This window comes from Ischnura elegans, chromosome 1 (assembly GCF_921293095.1).
Source record: "Ischnura elegans chromosome 1, ioIscEleg1.1, whole genome shotgun sequence".
Lineage (NCBI taxonomy): Eukaryota > Metazoa > Arthropoda > Insecta > Odonata > Coenagrionidae > Ischnura > Ischnura elegans.
In genome coordinates, this window is record NC_060246.1 from 145,930,312 (window position 1) to 145,955,765 (window position 25,454).

A 25,454-nucleotide genomic window follows, 5' to 3' on the forward strand; every position below is an offset into this window, starting at 1 on the left:
TACGTAATTACTTCAGGCGCAAGGATGCGCGTTTGAGTAGGCGTTAATCTTAGGTACTTAGTTTATAGCAACTAATATTATTCATAGATAACATTTGTGAGTATCATCTTTGTAGAGGGAATAATTTGATGTGTGAGAAATACGTACTCATCGGCAAGAATACATTACACAGCAGTTTCATGGAAAGACTGCAATTATGATAGCTGACTTCTTAGCGTTTTATAATTCTTACTTTGCGTATAAGTTCAAGTGATATTTACCATAGAATGCCACTTCCTAATATACTTCGAAGAGCATCATGCTTGATCCTTGGTGGACCGTGCGAGTACTCGACTCCAACGTATCACGATGGAGAAGTAGTGTTTTGTGAGTCTTTGAGGATTGTAGTGTACTAACTTAGCTAACTCCTACTATCTAGGTCTGTTTTTCTGAAGGCGCATGTTCTGACCATTTCATTTAGGTAAGAACAATGTCTGTGTTCATCCCCCAACGGCCTTACGTCGGCAAGACTGGGATGTTGTGCATCACCCCGGCTATCTTACAGTCACTTATCATTTGTGCCCCTCGCATTCGGGAGACGGGGTGGATTGCTCTGGAGACAAAGGAAGACCTACTCTACGTCTTAATTGGATTCCAAATGCTACTTTACGCAGGAATCCATCTGCTGCAATTCGTCAAGCTCCAAATCCAGGGAGGTAAAGAGCCTTATCATAATTTGTCATTGATCCATTTGATCCCTCATCTGAAATTCCTTATAAATAACTTGTAAAAACTTGGTTAAAGGTGTACATTTTTGGAGAATTTTCTCTGTTTATTTAATTATTCGTGATTTTTTTCTTCCTCCTACTCTAAGTAAAGCGTGATAATATGTTTTATTACTTAACAAATCACAGCGACGACCAAAATGGAGCTACTGTGAACATGTGCCGGCTGTCATCATCAGCTCCTGCATCTGCTGGTGTGATACCATTGGATCCCTCATCTTCTTCGGTTGAGGGAACTGATACAGAAAGTGAAGGGGGGCCATCGTCTAGAGGTGATTCGAGTGAAGTGATTCAAATTCAAGCATCTGAAAGCAGGCGCCTGAGTGTTAGCATGGGCACTGTTGAAGACCTCTCTAGCACCCCCTCTCCGTCTGCACCTTTAAGTAGGTCAGACTCATTAAGCTCTGCCTCTAGTACAATCAGAGTAATCTCTAGTTCTTACCTCAGTGGAGGAGGGTATCTAGACTATGGAGTAGGTTCTTCAAGGGAAAAGGAAGAAGAATCTTCTGCAGGTAACATCGATTTATCATGTAATAATTTGTTTCATTTTCCCTTTGTAATATTGTGGCACTGTCACATAAATGCTTGCTTCTTGCATGAAATATTTCTTGTTATCTTTTTCTGAAGATTTAAAACATGCTTGGGTGTTTATACCAACAAATTCTGTTTAGCATGCACATTACTAATATTTGCCTTTCAGATCCAAAGATGAAATGTGAAATGACCATTTCTGAGTATGGATTGTTTTCATTCATGCATGCAAAAAGTCAGATCCCTAGGATAATTTATATCAATTTGTTTTCAAAGGGTAGATGTAGAAATTTCTGGCTGAAATTGTCAACTCTTGTTTTTGAACTGAAGGAAAACTTATTTTCTCATGCAGCGATGAATTCATTTTGCTTTCTATTTATAGAATCCATTCCTTTGTGGATGCTGAGTACTCCAGAGACACTGGCCCTTCGTCACAATCTTAATTTTCCTGAAGGTTCCAACACTGCCTCACCTATTATAAATAGAGCTCGTCACCCCCATCGCTCATGTAGAAAATTCTCAGTTGATCTTGGTAAGGTGTTTATGAAGTTCAAACATTTAATAGAAAATCAGTTGTAAAGATAGTGGATTTTTAAATTCTTTAAAACCTTAAGTAATTAAGGTTTAAAATCTTAAGTGTAAATAATGGATGTGTTAGATGCTCAGCACTACTTTTGTGTTCTGAAATACTATTAAGTACAGTTTGTGAAAATAATCCTAACGGGTACAGCCCACACTGAATCTATATGTGAGGTGGATGCATGATGGATGAACAATGGTAGAGCATGCCCAAGGAGTCAGTTTTCCCTTTCGCCTCCATAGCTGGGTGCATGCCTATGATGATTTAAAATATCACTGCCTGTTGTTGAAGTTTCTTCTCATATCCCAGCTTGTACTCAATCATATGTTTAATATCTGATTATTTCCCTGCGTACAGTAGCAGTGAATATTTCTCGGGCTTCACACTTGGTAAAGTCTTCCATATCTCCTGACGTTTTGGTGTGCCATTCACCCATCAAAACGTTGGAAGGAGGTATGGAGGACCTTACCTGGTGTGAAATCTGAGAAATCTTCACTATCATATGTTTATGTTATATATGTACAGTGAAACTTCAGTTGTGCATGTATAACATCTGATAACCAAACTTCATTATGCACTCAGAAACAACTTGCAGTGGCGGTTACAAGCCTGACCTGATAAGAAAATTATATTTGCGGCAATAGTAGGACAATTTAATCTACTCATTTGTGTAATGCAAATTCTTTTCCCCGAATGTCCTAGTGAAGTTTCATGATGTAGTTTTGAGGACTTATTTTAAAAAATATTGAGAAAATATTTTACGTGGATGAACATGGTATGAAAGAAGCGACAAATAAATTCCATAATCCACCCCAGAGCTTAGCAGAAAATAGCCACTGAATATTAGTGGTAAACGAGCACTCACAAGAAGTAAATTGTGGCTGGTGTAGGGGAAGACATAATAGTTTATAGTTGGGAATGCACAAATTATTTTTATACTAACTGATTGGTAACCTTGGCAAAATTCAAAAACCACATGACAGGGTCTGTGAAATTTTTTGGGTTGTTATAAAAAATTATTGGGATAGATTGTGGGTAAGCCCTCAATACAAGTTGATTGACCCCGCATGACTTTTTACATTAACCTCTATAACAAAAAATCTCTCGCTATTGCAAGAATTACTTAATGTATTGTGATCAATTTTATTAAATACCTACCATACATAATTAATGACAAAAGGGTGATAAATTGTAATACTTAAATAGTTCTCAAATATAGGAGTAACAATCCCTTACAAGTTAGTGAACAGTGTTTCTATGCCATTATACTTCTATGAGCTTAGCTTTTCAGTGGGACTTCAATAATTGTAGTCAATGATTTAAGGGTAAATTATGAACCAAAAACAGTAGGAAACATGTAATTATGTATTTTTTTTGTAATTTGATATCTCAGAATAAGTCTTGGGATCAAATTCCTATTCATATTATTCTAGTTTTTATTATGTTTTCTTTCCTTCACAGGTGAAATGCGATCCTTGCGATTATTCTTCAGTGACCCTGAAGAATGTACCTCTGGGCAATTGGTTGTGGCATCTCGAGAGAGCCAGTATAAAATACTTCATTTTCATCGTGGAGGCCTTGACAGATTAGCTGATGTGCTTCACCAGTGGGGCTCATTACTTCAACCACAGCACAGTTCTGTTGAGAGGGGAGGAAAGATTCAGTCACTTCCATACCGTCAATTTATGGTGTGCAGGTATGTTTCAAATTGAAACTTAAACTATGTCCGCAAAGGGCAATAATTACTGGCAATATGTTGGTAAGCGATATTTCCCAGCAACAAATTTCAGTGAAGTGTTGCTATTGCCATATTTCCTACTGCTTTGCAGCAGCCGGGGAAGACTGAGTTTTGGCAGGAACTCCTAATTAAATGTTTTATCTTGAAATTTGAATGAATATGTGGTTGGAAGATATTTTATTAGCATTTCAATAAATATATAAATGTATAAATAATAAATTTACTGTGCCCCCAACTGCAGAAGGTCTTCATAATCACTTTTTTCAATGCAAGCATAGCTTTAAAGTGAATTATCTTCATTCAGAAATTATTGATTTCATTGGTTCCATAGCGGTATTTAGCCCTTGGGCTGCAGGGGTTTTGTGATTTTACCTGCTACCAGTCTGTGCAGGGGAGAAGCAAGAAATATTTTACCCTATTTTAATGTTCCAAGTATCTCACAGGCAGTGAACCTTTGTAATCTGGGACGACCCTTCCTTCTTTCTTACCTAAGGATGACCCTACATTTGGGCACTTTGAGTTGGCACATTAACAGCATGGAGCAGGTAGGAAACAATACGTAATGGGCAGTACAATAGGAAATTCCAGAAGGTCCCCCCCTGGCTTGAGGTCTGGCCCCTTAAGGGAAGTTAACCCCCTTAGCGATCCTTACAGTGAGGGAAAGAGGCCAAGTGCTAAGAAACTGGCTTATGGGGAACATAGCTTATCAAAAGCACAAGTTTTCCACTTGCACAAATCATTTTTGGAAGGCGGAGAACATGTTGAAGATGAACCTCCCTCGGAAGGCCTTCAACTTCAAAAACTAATGATAATGTTGAACATGTGACTGTTATTTAGCAAAATAATGAGTGGACAGTTAAATTTAAATTTTTTCACCGTACATCAAATTTTGACTGACGATTTGAACACATGAAGGATTTGAGCCAAAATGGTGCAAAAAAAAAATCAGGCTCTATGAATATGATTCTGAAACAAAGCGACAAAGCGAAGAGTGGCACACTCAAATCAAAGATCAAGACCATGCTGATTTGTTTTGTTTTTTTTACAGTAAAAGTATCGTACACAAAGGTATCGAATTCGTTCCACAATAGGGTAGTTTCCTTCATCAAAGAAAACGAAAGGCATTGATTGCGATTCGTTACCCACCATTAGTGTATTCATAATACAAAAATTATTTGGTTTTTTAAATACCGGTTTAGACGAATGGCAAGGGTCAAATTTTATCCTCATTTGAAAAAGGCCAGATTGGCGCCCATGCGATTCCACTCCGCGTGACGTCACAGGGACCTAGTTTCTACACGAGAGGATAGGAGTTATACATCGTCTGAGGTTACCAATGCATTCATGAGGCGCAGAGCTCAGGGAAAAATGTCTTAATAATCACCTATTAAAACTGGCTAAGGTCGGAAAGTTTTCTTCGTTTGATAAGGTATTAATTAGAGATGTGCGAATAGTATCCGCGAATACTCGAATACCTCGAATACTAGGAAGTATTCGATATTCGAGGTTTCGAATAGTTACGCGAAAAGTACCGCCTCGAATACCTCGAATACTTTTGAATTTCGCGTCATACACTGTCGCACGCACGTCGTTGGTAGTTGACTCGGAAAAATGTAGAGAACTGTAGTCGTTTAGTGCTCGCAGCGCCTTTTTATGCAAGTTAACGAATTACATCAAATTCGTGGATCTCAGCGGTGAAAAGAGTTCGACGAGGGGAACCGAAAATGGTCGGGTGAAAAAATCCGAAAATCCCCGATTCCCCCCACCAGGAGAACCTCAGTGCCGTGGGATAGCAACCTTAGGGCATTTCCCGCGATCCGCTATCCACCTCCATTCAGCACTCGCCTCACTCACTCTGACGCTTTCCTCTTCTCCGAAATCAAACAAAAGGTCCCAGCTCGCGCAGGGATCGCATTACGAAGACCCCTGCTTCGAAAAAAATATCGAGTTACGAGAACAATAAAAACGTGTTTCACGCCCTCCCCCCTTTTCTCACCTACTGACCTTTTTCTGGCTACCTGCTTCGAAGTTCCCCATTTCTGGAGGTCAACTGCTGTGTGAGTACCATGGGATACTTACATTAGCGCACTTCCCAAGATCCGGTATCCCTCTCCATTCAGCACTAGCCCCCCTCTGAGGCTTTCCTCTTCTTCGAAATAATAAAAAAGGTCACAGCTCGCGCAGGGATCATATTACGAAGACCTTAGCTTCAAAAAAATACCAAGTTACACGAGAACAATAGAAACGTGTTTCGGGCCCTCCCTTTTCTCCCCCACTGACCTTTTTTTTCCTACCAGCTTCGAAGTTCCCCATTTCTGTGTCAACCGCTGCATGAGTCATCTATTAGCACAAAAGGTGTCTAAGAATGACTTTCGTCAATTGATGGTACACCTTTATTGAATTGAAATATTAGTAATGTGCGCGTAATTTCAAAAAGAATAAGACCAAACACAACGTATTTCTGAGTTTATTGAAGCATTTTACGCAAAGAAATAAATGTCAAAATACGACGGAGACTTAGCATTCTGGCGAAACTCGATATGAGCAGCAGACCTTCTCCGAAGTTGATGCGGTATTTTTTTCCGAAAACATATATCAAGTTACAATTTATGAGTTGTGCTATAAATCTTTATTGTTACAGTCCCAGACAAAGGGATATTTTCTCAGAATATTTGGTTTCTCCCTGATAGCAATTCCAATTCATCTTCTTATCTCGTGAGAACTCCCAAACATGGACTGAAAATAATTGAAGAAAATCCGGTGGAAAAGAGCTTGTATGTTGCAAAATGCCTCAGATTGTCAGCTAGCACTTGGCAGCAGGAGTGGGGGTAAAGTGATGTTAGTTGAATTAATTATAAGCCCAATTGTTTCCATAAAATTAAAATATTCATTAATCAGCTAAATTCCTGTTCGAATCATTTAAAGGAAATCAAAATTACTCCCCAAAATCTTGTGTTGCCTGCTGCATAGGCAACCGAGTCAAACATTCCAGCATTCATCATTTAGTATTTGAGGTATTCGAAATTCGAGGTATTCGAATATTCGAGCAATGATTTAATATTCGAATTCGATATTCGAATTCGAGAAATCTGCTATTCGACCCATCTCTAGTATTAATAAACCTTTTTTAAGCCAAGCGCTACCATTCAGCAAGGTACTCAGCTATCCGCTAGCATCCTGCGTCCTATCAGCGCTCAGAGCCTCGATCAAGGTCACTTCACAAGGAGAGAGGGGGAACCAGAAATGCGTCGCACGGACTTTCCTACTTACGCGTCGCGTTTTTGCGCGCTTGAAATTTTTCACTTTTCATTTAATCGCGAAAAATAGATATCGTCATTTTAAAATCTAAAAGCACGAAATACTTACTCCAGGAGTAATTATCTTTAGATTTAGGCAATAAAAAAATAATAGGAAACCACCCTATTGTCAACCAAGAGTGGTCACTATCAACGGCCAATCCGCGTGATAAGGCTCTATTCGGAGTTCCATTTAAAATCCATAAACTAATATGAGAAATAAAAAAAATCGCCAATTAGCTAAATAAAATAAACGGGGATGAGTTTTGACTTGTCTTGAGATTGAGATTTCTAAAATTATAAGAGATAGAAAAATTGGCCTTGAGGAACACTGGATGCAAGTCTTTAACCACTCAACCAACATGGTAGTTGCGAGGAAGTGATTACTCATGGGGATTTATTGTGCTCGAAATCTTTAGATGCGAATATCTCTCAGATAAGGGCCTATGTTGAAGAAAGCCGTGTCACTTAATGTACCTTACCTATGTAGTTTCAGAAAATAGCATCGGCATCCAGATCCCGAACATCACTCACGCGATATCTCCTTGTAAGAGTAGGAACAATTACTCCGCAAGTGTATAGCTGCCGAAGGGCATACCATTGTTGGGATAACTTTGAAGGGGATAACATTGTTGTGTGAAAAAGAAATAAAAATTTTAGTTAGTACAAAATCAGTCTCATTACTTTTCTAACCCACTTAGTAAGACTTGTCAGAGAGCATAAGACTACATACAGGGACAAAATATGATCACTTTGAGAAAAAGAACATGTACATTATGCCAAAATACTTGGTTACTATAACTCTGATAGATTTATACTAAGGATGAGTCGAATCTTAATTTTTTTTGGTTCTCTGTACCAGTCCGGTTCTCCCCCATCAGGTCTCGATACTCTTTTCCAAGGATGAACTACATATTATTATTTTAATTAATGGCAGATTTAAAAGAACAACCACAAGAAGTGAATGAAAATAATTTCGACCATGTTTTTTTTTTTGCATGATCGACCAATATGTCACATTACATCAGGCAGCCACTGGTTCTTTCTCCAGGTTTTGATTTTAAAAATTCAACATCCGTACCTGGGTTTACCCTACCCTATCTTGTAAGATAGACCCAATTAGGGTATCTATTCTATCTAATCTATTCTTTTTTGGCAGAAATATTGCCATGAACAGGCATTCACTGAAAACAGTAGTGATCAAAGTTAATTTTGAAGGGCCGCGTGGAATATGCTTGAAGCACAGTTTACATACTGCATATCGTCAGAATCAATAGGGAAACTCCCTCATTTTCTGACTACATCTTCGGTTAATTTGTTGTAACTTATGTGTCAGTTCAAAATATATCCTGTATTCTGCAATGTAGCGTAAAATGTTAACGAAATTGACAACTTATTCACATGCTTCACTGTCACAATTCTTATGACCTCAACAATAAACTACTCAACATGCCAGAGCAGTGACACCATGGATAAACTGGGAGGCCGTGAGTTAGTGCAAAATTGTCATGCAGTGTTGCACTATGCAGGATAACAACACCTTTCGATGCCTTGCATAGGTTTATCAACTTACGAAGTAGTTCTTTGAACGTATCTTGTTTGTATGTGGAAGAATTACTGTACATGTATAAGTACATGATTCAATCGTAAGACCACTTTCAGACGATGTGATTTTTCTCCGGCTGCCGTTCACGGCACAACACACTGCTTGTAGAGAGTCTTCTCCGGTAGTCTCATCTGAAAGCCGCCGGAATTTCATATGAATGGCTGCCGACGAAAAGGTGTTTTGTCTGAAAGCGGACTCAATGTAGCATTGTCTGTATTTCACACTGTAGATGTCGCATCACCCGGCCAAATGGGCGCCGTGTGGTCAATGGCACGATTTGACTCGTTTGAAGACGTCCATAGAGACCGATGGTAAGTTGAAAGAATGGCGCTGTGCCGTGGCAGGCAAGAAGTCAGCTCGTTTGAATGCGGCCTAGGCAGCCGTGGCTACGGAAATGCTACAATGTTGGTGATAGAGACAACATGATGAACTCTTAAATGCGTGAGGTAGCGAGCAACTCTCAAAAGAAAAAAAGTGTGAAAGCCTTGCAATCGGAAAGTAATAAATGCATTTTTTTAAATCTCTTTTCACTTTTTGGCCTTAAATACGCTACAGACCATTTCGGCTATGGGTGCCAAATTCAAATCTTCGCCACCGCTCCGAGCCTGTTCCAAAGTACCGACTTTATGTGACTGGTTTTACAGCTGAGAACCAGGTACTACCCATCTCTAATATATACCTTTGCATCTAATAACATATGTTGTGCTAAAAATTTTCTACCCTAGATATGTCTTGGGATTATGAGCCTCAGGATCTGTAGTACAAATACCTCTGCTACATCTGAATGTCTCACATCCCTCTCCATGCTTCTCATCATACGTCATCCCTGTTATGTGCTAAAGGCTGGTTCATTGACTGAGTGCCTACTGACATATGACAAGGTAGACCTCCAATTAATAACTGCCGGTTCTGAGATGATTGCATAAACATATGCATAGATACAAACCCTTAGTGGCAGCACATGTACTTAATTAACATGATTCAGTTATCTTATTATTTTTCAATTAATTATGTTTATAGAGGGTGTACTTAAGATTTTTCTGAATGAGTAATGCTTTGTCTTCTTAGTTTTTACGAGTGTGATGCGCCCGCTCCCAGTTGGCTTCCCCCGCTCTTTTCAATGCAGGTCCACAGAGGGATAGGCGCGTTTCTAATTCTAAAATGTAGACAAAAAAGGCAGGGTCTTATGTACAAATTTAATTGGAATGTTCATGTACAAATTGAGGTCAGGGGACCTCTTTAAACACAACATTGGAAGTAATTACACTATCCTCTTTTAAACGCACATGATGACTCATACTTACGTATCAACAGTACACTTGAATGTGGAATCAGCCGCATTTTGATAAAAGTTATTTAAAGAATGCGAGATATAGTTGCAAATGAACAAATATATCAGTTTGTGCGCCGTTAACGTCAGGAATATTTACCGGTTTTTGTTTTTTTTTTGTTTTTTTTTTTTGTTTTTTTTTTTTTAATTATTTAAAAAACCAATTTTAGGAAACAATAGCAATATTTAGGAAGTAAGATATGCCGTCGCATGTTCTCTGATAAATTCTGTGAATTTTGGTACCTCATTTGTGGAGTTTGGTTGCGTATAAGTTGAGAAAAAGGTATCTATACAGTAGAAATAATATAGAAGATTGATATTGTAGTTCTACTGCCGAAGGAGTAATTTTATGTATTTTTTTACAGACCTGAGGTTAAAGAGGAAGAACTCCACCCAGAGGAGGGCTTGATTCCTATAGTGGATGAAGAGTTTTGGAATAGTCTTTTGAATGAAGAAGGCCAGGTTGAAGATGATCTTACTCTTCGAAAGGTATTCTAGTTTTCAAATTTGTTATTTAATCACTTCTTCATAACTTAATAGTGAAGCATCATGAAAATCACCTCTTAAATGATACATGATCGAGAAAATTCCTTGGAACTCCATTTTTATTAATAAAATGAAATGGCTTTTATATGAAAAAATCACTGGAGTTTTTGTGATTAGCTTGATTTTGATGCTCAGACGTCAAAAGCTGTAAAAAAAAATCGAAAGTCATTTTGGCATAAATGTCAATTATACCTAGCAATGCAGCTATTTTAGAGTTTTTCCATTTGAATTTTGATTGGTAAAATGTATTTCAATTTCTGTCAACAGTCATTTTCTAATCATAATGAGATGATGACATACAGGCTCTACATTGATGATGGTGAGCTGTTCATTGGCTTCACAAGACTATTATATAGAAAAGAAGTAATCTGAGAGTCCATTGAATTGGAAATAAAGTTGCAGAAATCTGATTTTTTAGCTGGTTTAGGTAGGCATTTAGGGGGATGTGAATTTGAAGCAAGGGCAGGGCCTGAGTACATACATGGTTGTAGTTAGATTAACACTAGCTTTTCCTCCCCATAGGTGGAATAAGCCAACCAGAAAGACTGTTTTCGAGATGTTTTTCTCATGTTAATTGCCTTTTGGATTACTCCTTTCACAAGAATTTGTGTTCAGTTCCAAACCAGCTTGATGAAAGGCAAAGGCATAGGAATACTGCACAGTGCTCAGAGTGATTAGATGGGAGCAGTTAGTGATCTCATCAACTTGAAATTTGTCTTTTTATGAGGTTTAAGAGCATCAATGCTTTGCTCCTGATAATTACTAAAGTCAGCAATGAGTCAAAAACAAGTCTCATTGTTGATATATGACTGAATACTTTCCTGAGAAATGATGTTCAGGAAATGTTCTTTGGTGAACAGCAGGGTCAATAATTTCACGATCTTCAACATCCCACCGACCAAATCAGGCACCATCATCAGGGGGGGAATGGGTACCGAGGGTGAATTTTTGGCTTATAGTTGTACCTTCCATCTTAGCCAGGTGCTCTGTAATTAACTATGGTGTCATTCAACATTGTAGAATTTTAATGCTCATGATTTTTGCACAGAGTGATGAAGGTGAGTTTCCAGGTGCTCGCTTGTCTACCTTTTGGGACCATTCAGTGAAAGATCAAATGGAAATCAGCCTTGGGAAAAATGACATCCACCAGGTCTTAGGCCTTACTCTCGTGGAAGCCAGACCTGACAACTGTAAGGAAAAATCGTAAATGTCAAAATTGTATATTGGTGAACAACACCACAGCCAATCACACAGTTCAGGGATAAGATGGGAAACTATTTACAAACTGATGAAGTAAAACTATCGATCATAAATTCACCCTCCCCACAAATTTCCCTGATGGCTGTGCCCAAGCTAAGAGACAAAATGTTGGGAGGCCAGGGAGCTATTGACCAAGCTGGAAAATCAAGAGCAGGTCATGAAAAGGTCTTGCTGTCGTTCAAATACAGGGGAAAACACAGATGTATGCTGTTTGTGTTGTTATTTAACACTATCAGAATTGCCTAAATTGATATACATGGTGAGCAGTCTGACAACTATAAGCTTCCCAAGATTCAAAGTCATATTTAATTAAATAGCATAATAACTTGGTGCAGGAAAAGCTAAAGTGTTGTGTTAAGTGTTTAAGTTGGCCAATGCTTAAATGTAGGTTTTGCAGACTTCAGCACTTTTGCTGGTTTTTAATGCAAGGTTTAGGGAAGGGTGAGGAATTTAAATGCTATTTGAGAAGCACTGCTACTTATTGATGACCTGTTCATAGTGATCCACTGTATTTCAATTCATTAACCCTCTTAGTGCCACCTACTTGTGATGGCACTGGTGAGAAGTGCCAAAGGTATTTCATAAAATTTTAAATCCTTGAGAAAAAAATTCTATTAGGTCAATATTTGGTAAACCAGCATGCTGTTTTTTTTATTTTACTCTTATTATATAAATTTTTAACTATAGTTAATCCTGATTTTGTGTTCAAGAGTTTCGTTGCTGCATAGTTATTAGCTTGATCATTACCTTTCTCAAAGCTGATATTTTGGCTTGTGGTACTTTTTGGCTGAGAAGCAAAGCACAAAGAAGTTCTCTCAAAGGAAATCATTTTGGCAATATCATCACCTATACCACAGTAACCAAGAGTTTGCAGGAAAAAACTGTTTAAGTGATTTTCATTTGTTGTTTAGAATTTTTCCTTTGATTGCAGGTGTAAATTTCTTTTAATTCTACTTCTAATATTTTAACTCTTAAATTAAAGTCTAATTTTACGTGTGAACTAATCCTCATTTTATGAAACTGTAAGAAAAATTTTATCTTACAATTTCTTTATTTATTTTTCAAATGTAATAATGTGCATTTCGATCTAAATAATCATGATTAGATAATTTTTCATAATTCTATCTCCTAGGGTATATTCTTTGGTGGTTTGGATCCAAAATTACGAAAAACTGTGTGGCCTTTCCTTCTGCAATGCTTCTCATTTCAGTCAACCTATTCAGAAAGAGAAAAATTGATATCTGATAGAAGAAAAGAATACCTAGAGATTATGTGAGTATTGTCTTTTTAACCTTTCAGTTTTATAATGTGTTATTAATGATGCATTTAACATAACAATTTTTAATGTGATGATGCATTATTGAAATAAAAAATAGCATTTTTATTGATATGATACAAGAACTATTACTAAAGGAAATGAACTATTAGGACTGTTTGTTATAATTATTATCTTTGTCAATTATACTATAACTTATTTGGGAAAGTCTATTCCATGTAACTGAAAGTTGATGTTACTGTTAAATATGCTTACTTTTGGTCTTCGCATGCAAAATTTTGGGGAACGAGCTTTGCTTTAATAATTGTGCTCCTTCTTGTTCTTTTTGCTGTGTTTGATACACAATAGGGTCACTTCCGAAAAATCCTGGCATTATCACATGTGTACCTACTTATATTAGATGCTTCTATTGGCTTAGGCTTTGTGTCTTATTACTAAATATTTCCTTTTCGCAAACATTTATTACTTCCATAGACGGAAGCGGGAATGTATGTCTCCTGAAGAGCAGGTAATATTTTGGAGATCTGTTCAATGTGTTGTTGAGGAGGATGTGGTTAGAACTGATCGCTCCAATCCTTATTATGCTGGTGAGGACAACCCTCATGTTCAGGAAATGAAGTACGAAAATTTCTAATTCATGCATGATTTGTATTTTAGCTGCATGGCATAGTGTTTGTTCTAATAACTTTCTAAAAACCAATCCTTTCTCTAATCTCTGATAAATTTAGAAATATCCTACTTAATTATGCTGCTCATCAGCCAAAAGTGGGTTATACTCAGGGTATGTCTGACCTGTTGGCTCCATTATTGGCTGAAATTGAAGATGCATCGGAAGCATTTTGGTGTTTTTCTGCACTGATGCAAAGGCATTCATTTGTCTGTACACCCACTGATAATGACATGGACAGGAATCTGGTATGGGCCTTAATAGTATATTCTTCTCTTAACTTCTCTTTCAATGCTGTATATTTAAAATTTTGCATTATGCCATTATGTTAATATTTGCATGGGTGTTTATTGCGGAATTTGGGCATAAATCAGTAACTTCTTTTTTTCAATTTCTCACGACTTAGTAATCCCTTCAGTGGAAGTAATTTTGTAAATATAAGATCATAATTGTTATGTTTCCTTGCTTTTAGATGCATTTGTTGGAAATTTCATTTTAACATTAAATTAAACTTTGGTATTATGCAAAATAAGCTGCTAAAAATTCTCTTCAATGCAATTTTGAATGATAATATTGGGGACGGTGTGTAGACTAGATTTCCATTTTCTTTTTTTTTTGTTACTCTTTCCCATTATGGTATGGTTGCAACAATCTCAAGCTGTCTCCCTCCAGTCAGCAGCATAGTTTCAGTGAATAAATTTTCAATAAATCATATTTTCTGTTTATTTTTATGGATACAGCAGACTCCCGATTATCCGGCTGCGGTTTATCCGGGTTGCGGATTATCCGTGCATGATTTTAACTCTCGCTCAATTTTTCCCGCGATCTTATAAAAAAATAAAATTGGACCCAAAATTATCGGAATTACTGCATTAATGCTAGGATACACCAGGCTTATCATTTCCGTCAGAATCCCGTTCGTAAAACGGAAGCGATCGCGCGCTAGCTGCATTCAAGGGATCACCGAGTTCGTGTTTTCCAAGCCTAGCAGTGTGCGAACGCACTCCGTGATCACGGATACACGTCCGGCAGCAGTTGCAACCCGGGCAACTTGTGCGAGACGCGACTACGTGGCGTGGTGCCTGACGGTGTAGTTTCCGACGTCGAGCAGTTGTTTTGAAGCGTTTGTGCAAATCACTTTTCTGTATCCGCGATCACACAGCTACGATAGTGTGGTTTTCGAAACCAGGCCTTACATGGAGCATTAATAATACAAGTACAACCATGTTATTGCCGCTAAAAAGATCGCGAACTGGCGAAGAAAGCTCTCATTGAGTCCGGGAAGCACGCTAATAAAGCAGAATAATGGCATAAATAATAATATATTGTTTGTTTTACGTAAATTATGATCATTACAAGACATTGGATTTGATGTTTGGGTTATCCGTGTTTTCCGATTATTCGTGCCGTCCCTCCCCATCATTAGCCCGGATAATCGGGAGTCTACTGTACTTTGAATTAGTAACTTGAGTTAGATATCCTTAAGATAACTGGTGAGAAGATCATAAAATTTAACCAATGCTGGTGAAATCTATGAGTTATATCCCATTTTCATTAATAGCATTTTTACTTTTATGGTGACTCCTAACCCGCATAATGCTAGTATGTAAGAGGCGTAGTACATATAAAGGTGACTTATCAGAGGGAAGCCTGACGTAGGGAAGCTAGTGTATATGCAGAGTGTATCTCTAACAGTGCTCTCTCAATTTTAGGGTGTCCATGTGGATATGTTCATAATCCTTGGCTATACATTGTACTCTTCTCCTGTGACTATGACTGCTTTAATCAGGTTGCTGCACTGTTCACCAAGGATCTATCTTTTTCCATTGTACAATTCTTCTTAAATATCCCACTTTGGTTGAAACTAGAGATGGGTCGAATAGCAGATTTCTCGAATTCGAATATTAAATCATTGCTCGAATATTCGAATACCTCGAATTTCGAATACCTCTAATACTATATGATGAATGCTGGAATGTTTGACTCGGTTGCCTATGCAGCAGGCAACACATGATTTTGGGGAGTAATTTTGATTTCCTTTAAAGGATTCAAACAGGAATTTATCTGATTAATGAATATTTTAATTTTATGGAAACAATTGGGCATATAATTAATTCAACTAACATCGCTTTACCCCCACTCCTGCTGCCAAGTGCTAGCTAACAATCTGAGGCATTTTGCAAAATACAAGCTCTTTTCCACCGGATTTTCTTCAATTATTTTCAGTCCATCTTTGGGAGTTCTCACGAGATAAGAAGATGAATTGGAATTGCTATCAGGGAGAAACCAAATATCCTGAGAAAATATCCCTTGGTCTGGGACTGTAACAATAAAGATTTATAGCACCACTTATAAATTGTAACTTGATATATATTTTCGGAAAAAAATACCGCATCAACTTCCGAGAAGCTCTGCTGCTCATATCGAGTCTCGCCAGAATGCCAAATCTCCATCCTATTTTGACATTTATTTCTTCGCGTAAAATGCTTAAATAAAGTAAGAAATGCGTCGCATTTGGTCTTGTTCTTTTTTAAATCACTCGCACATTACTAATATTTCAATCCAACAAAGGTGTAATATCAATTGCCGAAAGTCATTGTTAGACACCTTTTGGGCTAATAGGTGATTCATGCAGCAGTTGACCTCCAGAAACTGGAAACTTAGAAGCAGGTAGGCTGAATAAGGTCAGTGGATGAGAAAAGGGGGGAGGGGGTGCGAAACACATTTCTTTTATTCTCGTGTAGCTTGATATTTTTTTCGAAGCTAAGGTCTTCGTAATATGATCCCTGCGCGAGCTGGGACCTTTTTTTTTTATTTCCGAGAAGAGGAAGCCTCAGAGGAGCAGCTGACCTCCAGAAATGGGAAACTTCGAAGCAGGTAGGCAGAAAAAGGTCAGTGGGTTAGAAAAGGGGGGCGTGAGACACGTCTTTATTGTTCTCGTGTAACTTAATATTTTTTTCGAAGCTAAGGTCTTCGTAATACGATCACTGCGCGAGCGAGGACCTTTTGTTTGATTTCGGAGAAGAGGAAAGCGTCAGAGTGGTTGAGGCGACAGCTGAATGGAGGGGGATAGCAGATCGTGGGAAATGCGCCAATGTTACTATCCCACGGCACTGAGTTTCTCCCTATGGCAGTTTCATCTCCTGGAAAAGATTCAAGAGTGCCTGTTCTTATTAGCCATAAATGACACATGCTAAACACTTCGTCTCATTTATACGAAACCTGCGCGAGCTGGGGCCTTTTGTTTGATTTCGAAGAGGAGGAAAGCGTCGGAGGAGGGGCCGAGGGCTGATGGATGGAGGGGAAGCTGGTTTTGGGAATTGTGCTACGTAGTTACTATCACACGGCACTGAGGTTTTCCTGGTGGGGGAAACCGGGGATTTTCGGATTTTTTCACCCGGATCAATTTAGGTTCCCCACGTCGAACTCTTTTCACCACTCCAACCCACGAATTTGATGTAGTTCGTCCTCTTGCCTAAAACGGCGCTACATGCACTAAAAGACTAGAGTTATCTACATTTTTCCGAGTCAACTACCAACGACGTGCGTGCGACAGTGTACAATGCAAAATTCAAAGTATTCGAGGCGGTACTTTTCGCATAACTATTCGAGACCTCGAATATCGAATACTTTCTAGTATTCAAGGTATTCGAGTATTTGCGGATACTATTCGCACATCTCTACTTGAAACATATCTATGCTATGTTGTTTTGTGTTGACACATCAGCCCTGCAAAGTTGTGAAAAATGTTCTCCAGATGTGCTGAAATAGGCCTAGTTGCATAACCTCACCTTCTTTCCTTGTAAATTGACTACATTCATGTTGAATTGATTCTCCCAGAAGTTGAACCCTAGTGAGTGTGTTTTGTCAGTGTGTGTGTGTGAGTCAGTGGCATAACTATGGGGGGGAGGGATAGATCCCCACCAAAGCGTCAGAGAAATTAAATAATTATTTAAAACTTTTACTGTAACGTTTTCTTTAATTTTCCACTTCTCTTACTTTACAAATGATTTTTATAACACTTTATAAAGAAATTTTACAATTTAAAACTCGTGAGCATAAACAACATCAACAAGCCGCCATGACTATTACAATCCCATTTGTACTATCCGTATTATCACTCACTGAACCACTGCCATGAACTGCACCAGTGGGGATCTTGAGTTCTGCCGTATCCCTTTTCCTCCGGTCTCTTTCTCTCTCGTAGGCGCCTCCTTTTCTCTGCGTTCTCTCCCTCTCCCTGCCGATCTTGAATTCTGTCGTATTTTTTCCTCCGGTCTCTCAATACACCACTACTTTAATTTATCTCTCAGTCTTTTACAACACATCTATCTCTTCCTTCTCTCCATACACGACTCCCAGTTTTCCTTTTTGCGTCCCTCATTACCATTATTGCCTCCCATTATTGCTTCCTCACTACTATTGTTAATTTTAATTCATTTAAATTAACAACATGGCAGCTGGTTTACAAACTATAGCCTAGCTTTGACCTACAATAACTCCATTTGCTTTAAGCTAAATTTTTAGCGACAAAATGATGTGAAATGTATTTCTAGGCATGTCATTTTTCAAAAAATTCCCGGACCGCCTGTTGCCTGTGGGAGGGGGCCACCACCCCAGGCCATCCCTCCTCCCCCAAATCATATTCCTATTTACGCCACTGGTGTGAGTGAATTTGTGATCTTAACCCCAGCAGCCTTATTGGGACTTCCCTTCAACCCTCATTAAAGATGCCATTCATAGTGAGTGTGAATGTGTTCATTGAAATAAATAAATGATGAAATATTTCAAAGTGATGAAATTTCTTATTTATTTTGTCAAAAAATAGTAACTTATAGCTGATTTATCTCTCTTATTGAGTGATTGATCATCAGACAGATCTAAATATTGGTTGGCCATGAATATTTATCCACATATATCAGCATGCAAAAGGATTACTTGTAAACTATGATTATATTTACCATAGTCATTCTTTACTGATAATGAAATGATTGTTTCTTTAGCATCACAATCAAAACACGAAGGGAAAATGATCATTGACATCATTGATCATATTGAAACATTATATAATGGTATATCTTTTACCCAATGAGGAACCCATGCACAATTCATTTTCTCCTTCATGGTTGCACTGAATTTTCAAGATGTCGAAGCTCCTCTTGTGGCAATGATGTTGTGTATTGATGCATTTCTAAGGTTCCAGCAATTTCATTTTTGGTAACTCACCTTTCACATCATCAAGAATGATATTTTTCATAAATACCCTCTTAATCAACAAGGCTTATGGGGTCCACAACCTCTTCAGTGCTAGAATTGATGTCAGATTAGTCTTCATCCAGCTCCTTGAGTGTTGACAGCCTCCTCTGCCTTGAGTGTATGAATTTATCAAGCTTACCCAGGAAATTTTGTGCATTGCATATAGTTCCGGCATAGAGTAACTCTTCTGGCATACTCTGTGGCTGACATATTTTCATGTCAGCCATGTGGAAAGCTATTTGTTGCATACTGAGTAATGAGCTCTCTAAATAATCTCAAGGCATCACAATTACTCACTGCTGTGAGACAGCCATCCACAGAAAGCTGACTTAAGGGTGGAGATGATTATAGCACATCCCAGTCCGGTGAAGATGACTGAGACGTATTAATTATAAATGAGTTTTAGACCCAAATGAATGACTCTACATGATTATAGGTACTAAGTAGCACCAATTGAATAGTGATGAACAAGAACAGTTGACATTGAAAGATTGCAATCGATTGACTTTGAAATCGATTCTGCTGTACAACCATGATTCATTGGACTTCTCACATGCTAATAAATGATACATGCTCATTACTTTATCTACTCTATTTGTCATCTGTATTGTATATAGAAATAAGATGTTTTCTAAGGTAACAGGATGTAATATTATATTTCACTTAGGGGAAAGCTGTGGAAGTGATCATGATCAACTACTCAAGAAAGGGGAGAGAGACTCAAATCTGTGTACAATGGACCACAAAAGCCATACTTTGGTTCTACTAAAGTAAGACGAACAGAAAAAGTTAAGCCAGTGGTCTGATTTATTCACAAAACGTTTTTCATATAATACAAATTTACAAATACTTAATTCATATAATACAAATTAGGAAATAAAATTAAAAAGGAAGAAAAATAGTTTTCAAGACTACTCAAAATACATGTTTACATAGTGCACTGTGCAACAAGAGACAGAAATGGATTCATAGTAATACATATGTAAATAAGTGTACATATGTATATTTAAATGTGTGTAATAATGATAACTCATTCCTGATGCTCAGCATGTCTAGTTGTAATGTTATTGAAAAAATGTTATTTTTCCTTCATTTCTTTCCTTTCTATTCCTTCCTTCAAATCCTCCTCCTTCATTTTTATATTTTTAATATATGTACCTTTACGTACCGCTGTAATTCTGTGTTTGCTATTTGGATTCCAGGGATAAATTTAAGTTGAAGTTTCATCATGAAAATTGTGACTGAAAAAATGCATCTAAAAGCATGAGATTTATGGCAATTTTACTACCTCTTGTACCTAATTGATATTAAAGTTTCCTTTGCCTTAAGACTTTATTGTACACCAGAATATTGCATCTGCTTTATAAGATTAAGTCTAAACTAATTAATTAAATTAGCTTACTATTTTTTATCACTATGATGGCTAAAATTTATGGCAACCCTTTTATTTTCTAAAAGAAAAATGCAGTCATTGGCATACTGCCAGATAGAGTACGAGAGTATTTCCCTCAAGCAGTTCTTACCTATTGAAGAACTGTTTGTTAAACTCTGCATACTTATTGTGTATGTTTAGAGTAGAGTATATGTGTAGTGTAGCTTACATTGTATGTGTTGTGCGCAAGAAAATCCAATACCGTGGATTTTAGTTTTGTCTTTATGAAGAATAAAATTTTCGTCATTATTTTTTTTATGTCATATATAGTGTTTTGTGGTGAAGGTGGATTTACTATTGTTGAATGTTATTATGTTGTTTTATATTGTTGCAGTGTTATCTTCGTGAGCTTATCCGAGTAATGGTTCCACAATTTTATGAGCACATACAGAAACATACTGATGCCATGGAATTACTCTTTTGCCACCGGTGGATCCTTCTGTAAGCATTGCTATTTATTTACTGATTTACTAACTTTATCAAGTGCCTTTGTAAGGACTTGCGCAGGAGGTACCTTAAAATCACATGAGTTACATCAGGCTCCTACCCCTAAAACATGGCATGTAGTGGCATATGAATAATTCCTTATTTTCCATTTGTGGTGTGATTGTCTTGATTGATGAGTCTAATGTATTTTTAGTGAAAAAGGCATTCTTAAAAAATTTAGCATTGGTGAAAATCATTTAAGGAAAATTTTTGAAGAATGCTTACCTCTATGTTGACTTCATGACTTCTTTGAGTCTTTCAAACCTCCCTTCTAATGACTTTTGTTCTGAAACACATATGGGAGGCCTTTTGAGTTAAACAAAAATGGAGATGAAAACTGAGGTATCAGAGGATTTCACTAGAATTATTCTTATTTTTAAAAGAAACGTCTCAGTGCTGCATTTTTGTTTCTCTAGTCAATCTACAAGTCCATCATTTCTCCCATTTTGCTCTTGTTTTCACAAGGTGTTTCAAAAGGGAATTTCCAGAAAATGTTGCACTGCAGATGTGGGAAGCATGCTGGGCCAACTGGGCTACGGATCACTTCAACCTCTTTCTCTGTCTCTCCATCATTTGTATTTTTGCCGAGGATGTGATAGATCAAGATCTTAGAGCTGACGAAATGCTGCTGCATTTCAGTTCTCTGTCAATGTACATGGATGGACACTTGGTCTTACGAAAGGTATTACCATGGTGATGTAAGATTAGTTCTTACATTTTTTATTATTATTTTACTGTTCAGTCAATGTGGGGAAAAGTGAGTATCCAACCATGAGTAAAATTCTGATTTCCATACATTTCTATGGTGCATGGCTTGCGTACATTATTGCTCAAAGTCATGGTTCTCAATCTCCACCGTACTTTCTCCATTTCCTCCTCTTACAAGGAGTCTTCGCACACTGTTGCTTGCTGATTTCCTTCCTCATATGTCGGTGTATTGTCCTTTTTGGGAAACTAAACCTTGTGAAATCTCCTGTGCCCTCATGATTGTCACTCACTCAGTGCTTCAACCCTTTAATCTCAAGGTTGGTTTAGATAGGTGAGTGTAGAACTAATCCCAAACTAAACCACAGGCATGTGAATTTCACACATTCAGGGTCATGCATCCTGTTCCTAACCCTTAGAGCACAGTTATTGCAATAAATTTTAAATTATGTCTTTTGTTTGGTTAAAAATATTAATAAAATTAAAATTAAAGTATGCAACCCGCACTTCACCCCCAACTCCCCCATCTTTTAGCTACTCAAGCAAGGTGTAGGAGCAGTGCACGCATGAGGCACTTTACCAATATTTGTTGCAATGCATACTGGCTGAAAGTACCTTTATTTAATTTCAAACAAAAAAATAATTCATGACTAATTAAATGTTAAGCATTTTTATTCCAATGTTTAGCAATGTTAAGAAATGAAAGCCATTCCACCTGGATGAAAATGTGTTGTGTGGGTTACCTATCATTGGCTTTGAACGTAGGTTTTCGCAACGAGGGGCATCATTGCTAACAGCTTCTAGGTGCAGCTGCGTGTTGTGCTTTGTCGTGCAAGCTTTCGCGTCCGTTACAGGGTGCATCATCAGGCGATGAATGAAAATACGGGATTGGTTGTTAATTAATATATGATGTTACCTATCATTAATTTTCAAATGGAAATAACTCTGCTCAACGGCCATGATAGCACAGGAATTTCTCTGAGGTTAGTTTTTTGTTTAGGAAAATACACCAAAAAAGTATGAATGAAATTGGTGAATAGCACTTTTCAAATGTTCCTTGTCAGCCAGTTATCACATTTTTTATCCATAGCTGAAAAATGATGTCCTTACATAAAGGGGTTGCATTTACTCTCTTAACCTGTATTCATCTCTGTTTTTCTATTCTTCATCCTTGTCTTGATATGTATGTATATTGTCTTGCTCTTTTGAGCTTGTTGACTTGGCATTTATAGCCTGTGTGAGTGTCTAGGTGTGTGTGAGAGAGCGTGAGTAAGGGTCAAGGCTTGCTGGTTTAGAGGCTGTGTTTGGTCCCCATGGTCTTTTGCTTCATCCCTGAAAACCAGTATAATATAAAATGTGTCACTGTAAAATAAACTAAAGCAATATTTATGGCTTTTGGAGCACTTCATTATACCACTTTTACAGTCTAGACGGCCTCCTTTTTTTGTAACTCCGCTAGGGAAAAATTTTAATTTTGAAAAATAACAACCTAAAAATCTCTGGAAGATAATTAGTGGTATATCATGGCCTCCTTCAATGAGTTGGTTTTAAAGTGGGCAATGCCTATATTGGAGCACAAGTACTTGGGCGACTAATTAGGCAACCTGAGCATCACTGTCAAGGTAAAAATTATAGTGTGGTGGACGTAATTATTTGCTGTTCTGTCATTTTCAAAGATTAAGATGTTTTTATTGTTTATTAGTAACAAGAGCCCAGATTTCAATGGAGTACTTGCAAGAATTTAAAGTGCAGGTGTTGCGATCATGGTTATTTTTTTTGTTTCAGTGAAGTATGAATTTCTTATTTTATGCAGACTGAAGATTACCAAGATAAGAAGACAAGGTGCACTTATCTGAAATCTTTTATCACCAAGAAAAGTTATGGCAGGCCATTATCTAACACATGGTCGATAAAAGTTATGGAATTAAGTTTTCAAAATCATATTTATTAAATAATTAAAAAAATTGGTGCTTTTCTAAGCCAATCCTCGGGTAGCACAGGCAAATTCATATACAGCAGACTCCCGATTATCCGGCTGCGGTTTATCCGGGTTGCAGATTATCTGTGCATGATTTTCACTCTCACTCAATTTTATCCGCGATCTTTATAAAAAAAATTGGATGCAAAATCATCAGAATCACTGCATTAATGCTAGGATACACCAGACTTATTTTTTCCATTAGAATCCCCTTCGTAAAACGGAAGCGATCACGTGCTAGCTGCATTCACAGGAGCACTGTGTTCCTGTTTTCCAAGCCTTGCATTGTGTGACCACGCTCCTTGATCACAGATACATGGTGCACAGCAGTTGCGTGAGGCGCAACTACGTGGTGTGGTGCCTGTCAGTGTAGTGTCCGTAGTCAAACAGTGGTTTTGAAGCATTCGTGCAAACCAATTTTCTGTATTCGTAATCACACAGCTACAGATGTGCGGTTTTCGAAACTAGGCCTTACATGGAGCATTAATAATACGAGTACAACCGTGTTATTGCCACTAAAAAGATCGCGAACTGGCAAAGAAAGCCCTCAATGAGTCCAGAAAGCACCCTTAAATGACAGAATAACTGCATGCATAATAATATATTGTTTGTGTTAGGTAAATTACGAACATTGCAGAACATTAAAGTGAAAGTTTGGGTTATCCATGTTTTCCGATTATTCGTGCCGTCTCTCCACATCATTAGCCTGGATAATCGGGAGTGTACTGTATGTATATTGTTAAGTGCACCTAACGTCTAATCAGTACCAATCGAATCTTTGCCTGCTGCCAAAAAAGTCTTTTTCTTTTGAAACATAAAATAAAAAACTTAAATTATGGTGTTGCTATTCTTAACCTCTGTTTATATTGTGATGCTATCCAGCAGCAAACTCAGGTATCCATGATTGAAATTATGCAACCCTCATTTGAAGTAGAGAATTTTGCATCTGAATGCAAGACCTCTTTAAGCCCTCTTTTTTTGCTGCTAGGAGGGAAATAAACCTCTACTTAGATTCATACAAATATGTCGGTATATAATAATTTAAAAATCTAAGCTTATATGACTCTAATCTTGCTTTCAAATTTCCCATCTTAATTAGTTCCTACGTTCCTATTATTAATACAGTTGAAGTAACTAGTTCTGTTTCACTGTAGGCTAGAGGTCTTCTGTATCAGTTCCGGAGACTCCCCGTGCTTCCCTGCACTCTTGCCCGCCTTTGTCAACAGTGTGGACCTGGTATGTGGGATTCCGCTCACGCACCAATCGTGGAGTGCATTTGCAGTAACCAAGGTCTCTCTGAGGGCTGTTGCCCTTACCACACTAATGTTGCTTCATAGTCTTAACTATTTTAGCCATCAATAAACTGAAATTTCCATTAAAATACAAATTAAACTCCTCCAGTTAATTACCCATATTCAACAGGAAATTTTTTAAAGTCACATTAATTATGATAGCTCAATTGTGTTAAAGATGACCTTTAGGTGACCCAAAGTTCAACTGTTAAACGTATCATATCAATAATATAACCCTATATTTTTAAAGGTTTTGATATCCTAATTTTACCCCATTTATGCTGATGTGTTGTCATGCCACAGTACATACTTTGTGTTGTATACTTTATGAAAAATTATTCTGATGCAGCTAACCGAGTGTGAGGTAATATACACCTAATATCTATGTAAAATGGGAATACATATTTCTCAACGGAATCCAACATTTATTTCGAAATACAGTTAAATTTTATTTAAATGAAATATAATCAAAGTATGTATTTAACTATGTCTTGTTCACATTCATATATTTGAATTTATAATTAATTTTATTTCTAGTCTTTTACACATTCTAGTCTGATACTTTAGTCATCAAATTTTTATCCTGCTATCTTCATGTGAAATTTACATGTAAATGTGATTGTTGTACATGTATAAACTTTTAAATGATTTTTGAAATGGCCTGATATGAATAATCTGTGAAAATGAAGAATATTAAATACTTTTATCTTT

The 25,454-nt window shown here is 37.4% G+C and overlaps 1 protein-coding gene across 3 annotated transcripts; it reads left to right on the plus strand.

Annotated features, from left to right (window-relative positions):
* Positions 1-17: 17 nt before the first annotated feature.
* LOC124171688 (TBC1 domain family member 16) lies at positions 18-25,454 on the plus strand. Of its 3 annotated transcripts, XM_046550934.1 has the most exons (12): positions 18-366; positions 461-695; positions 894-1,276; positions 1,678-1,827; positions 3,337-3,571; positions 10,211-10,334; positions 12,784-12,923; positions 13,402-13,545; positions 13,656-13,842; positions 20,617-20,723; positions 21,234-21,450; positions 24,606-25,454. In XM_046550934.1, exons 1-12 carry the CDS (start codon positions 267-269, stop codon positions 24,786-24,788), a joined length of 2,205 nt encoding a protein of 734 aa, XP_046406890.1. In that variant the 5' UTR covers positions 18-266; the 3' UTR covers positions 24,789-25,454. The 3 variants fall into 3 exon arrangements, with proteins under 3 accessions (XP_046406890.1, XP_046406909.1, XP_046406900.1); XM_046550953.1 differs by lacking the exon at positions 21,234-21,450; XM_046550944.1 differs by lacking the exon at positions 13,402-13,545.

Bases quoted from the DNA above. Each gene is read 5' to 3' on its own strand.
- LOC124171688 (XM_046550934.1), top strand. From the start codon at position 267: ATGCCACTTCCTAATATACTTCGAAGAGCATCATGCTTGATCCTTGGT. The intron at 367-460 runs GTGAGTCTTTGA...CATTTCATTTAG, and splicing joins CGATGGAGAAGTAGTGTTTT to GTAAGAACAATGTCTGTGTT. The intron at 696-893 runs GTAAAGAGCCTT...AACAAATCACAG, and splicing joins CAAGCTCCAAATCCAGGGAG to CGACGACCAAAATGGAGCTA.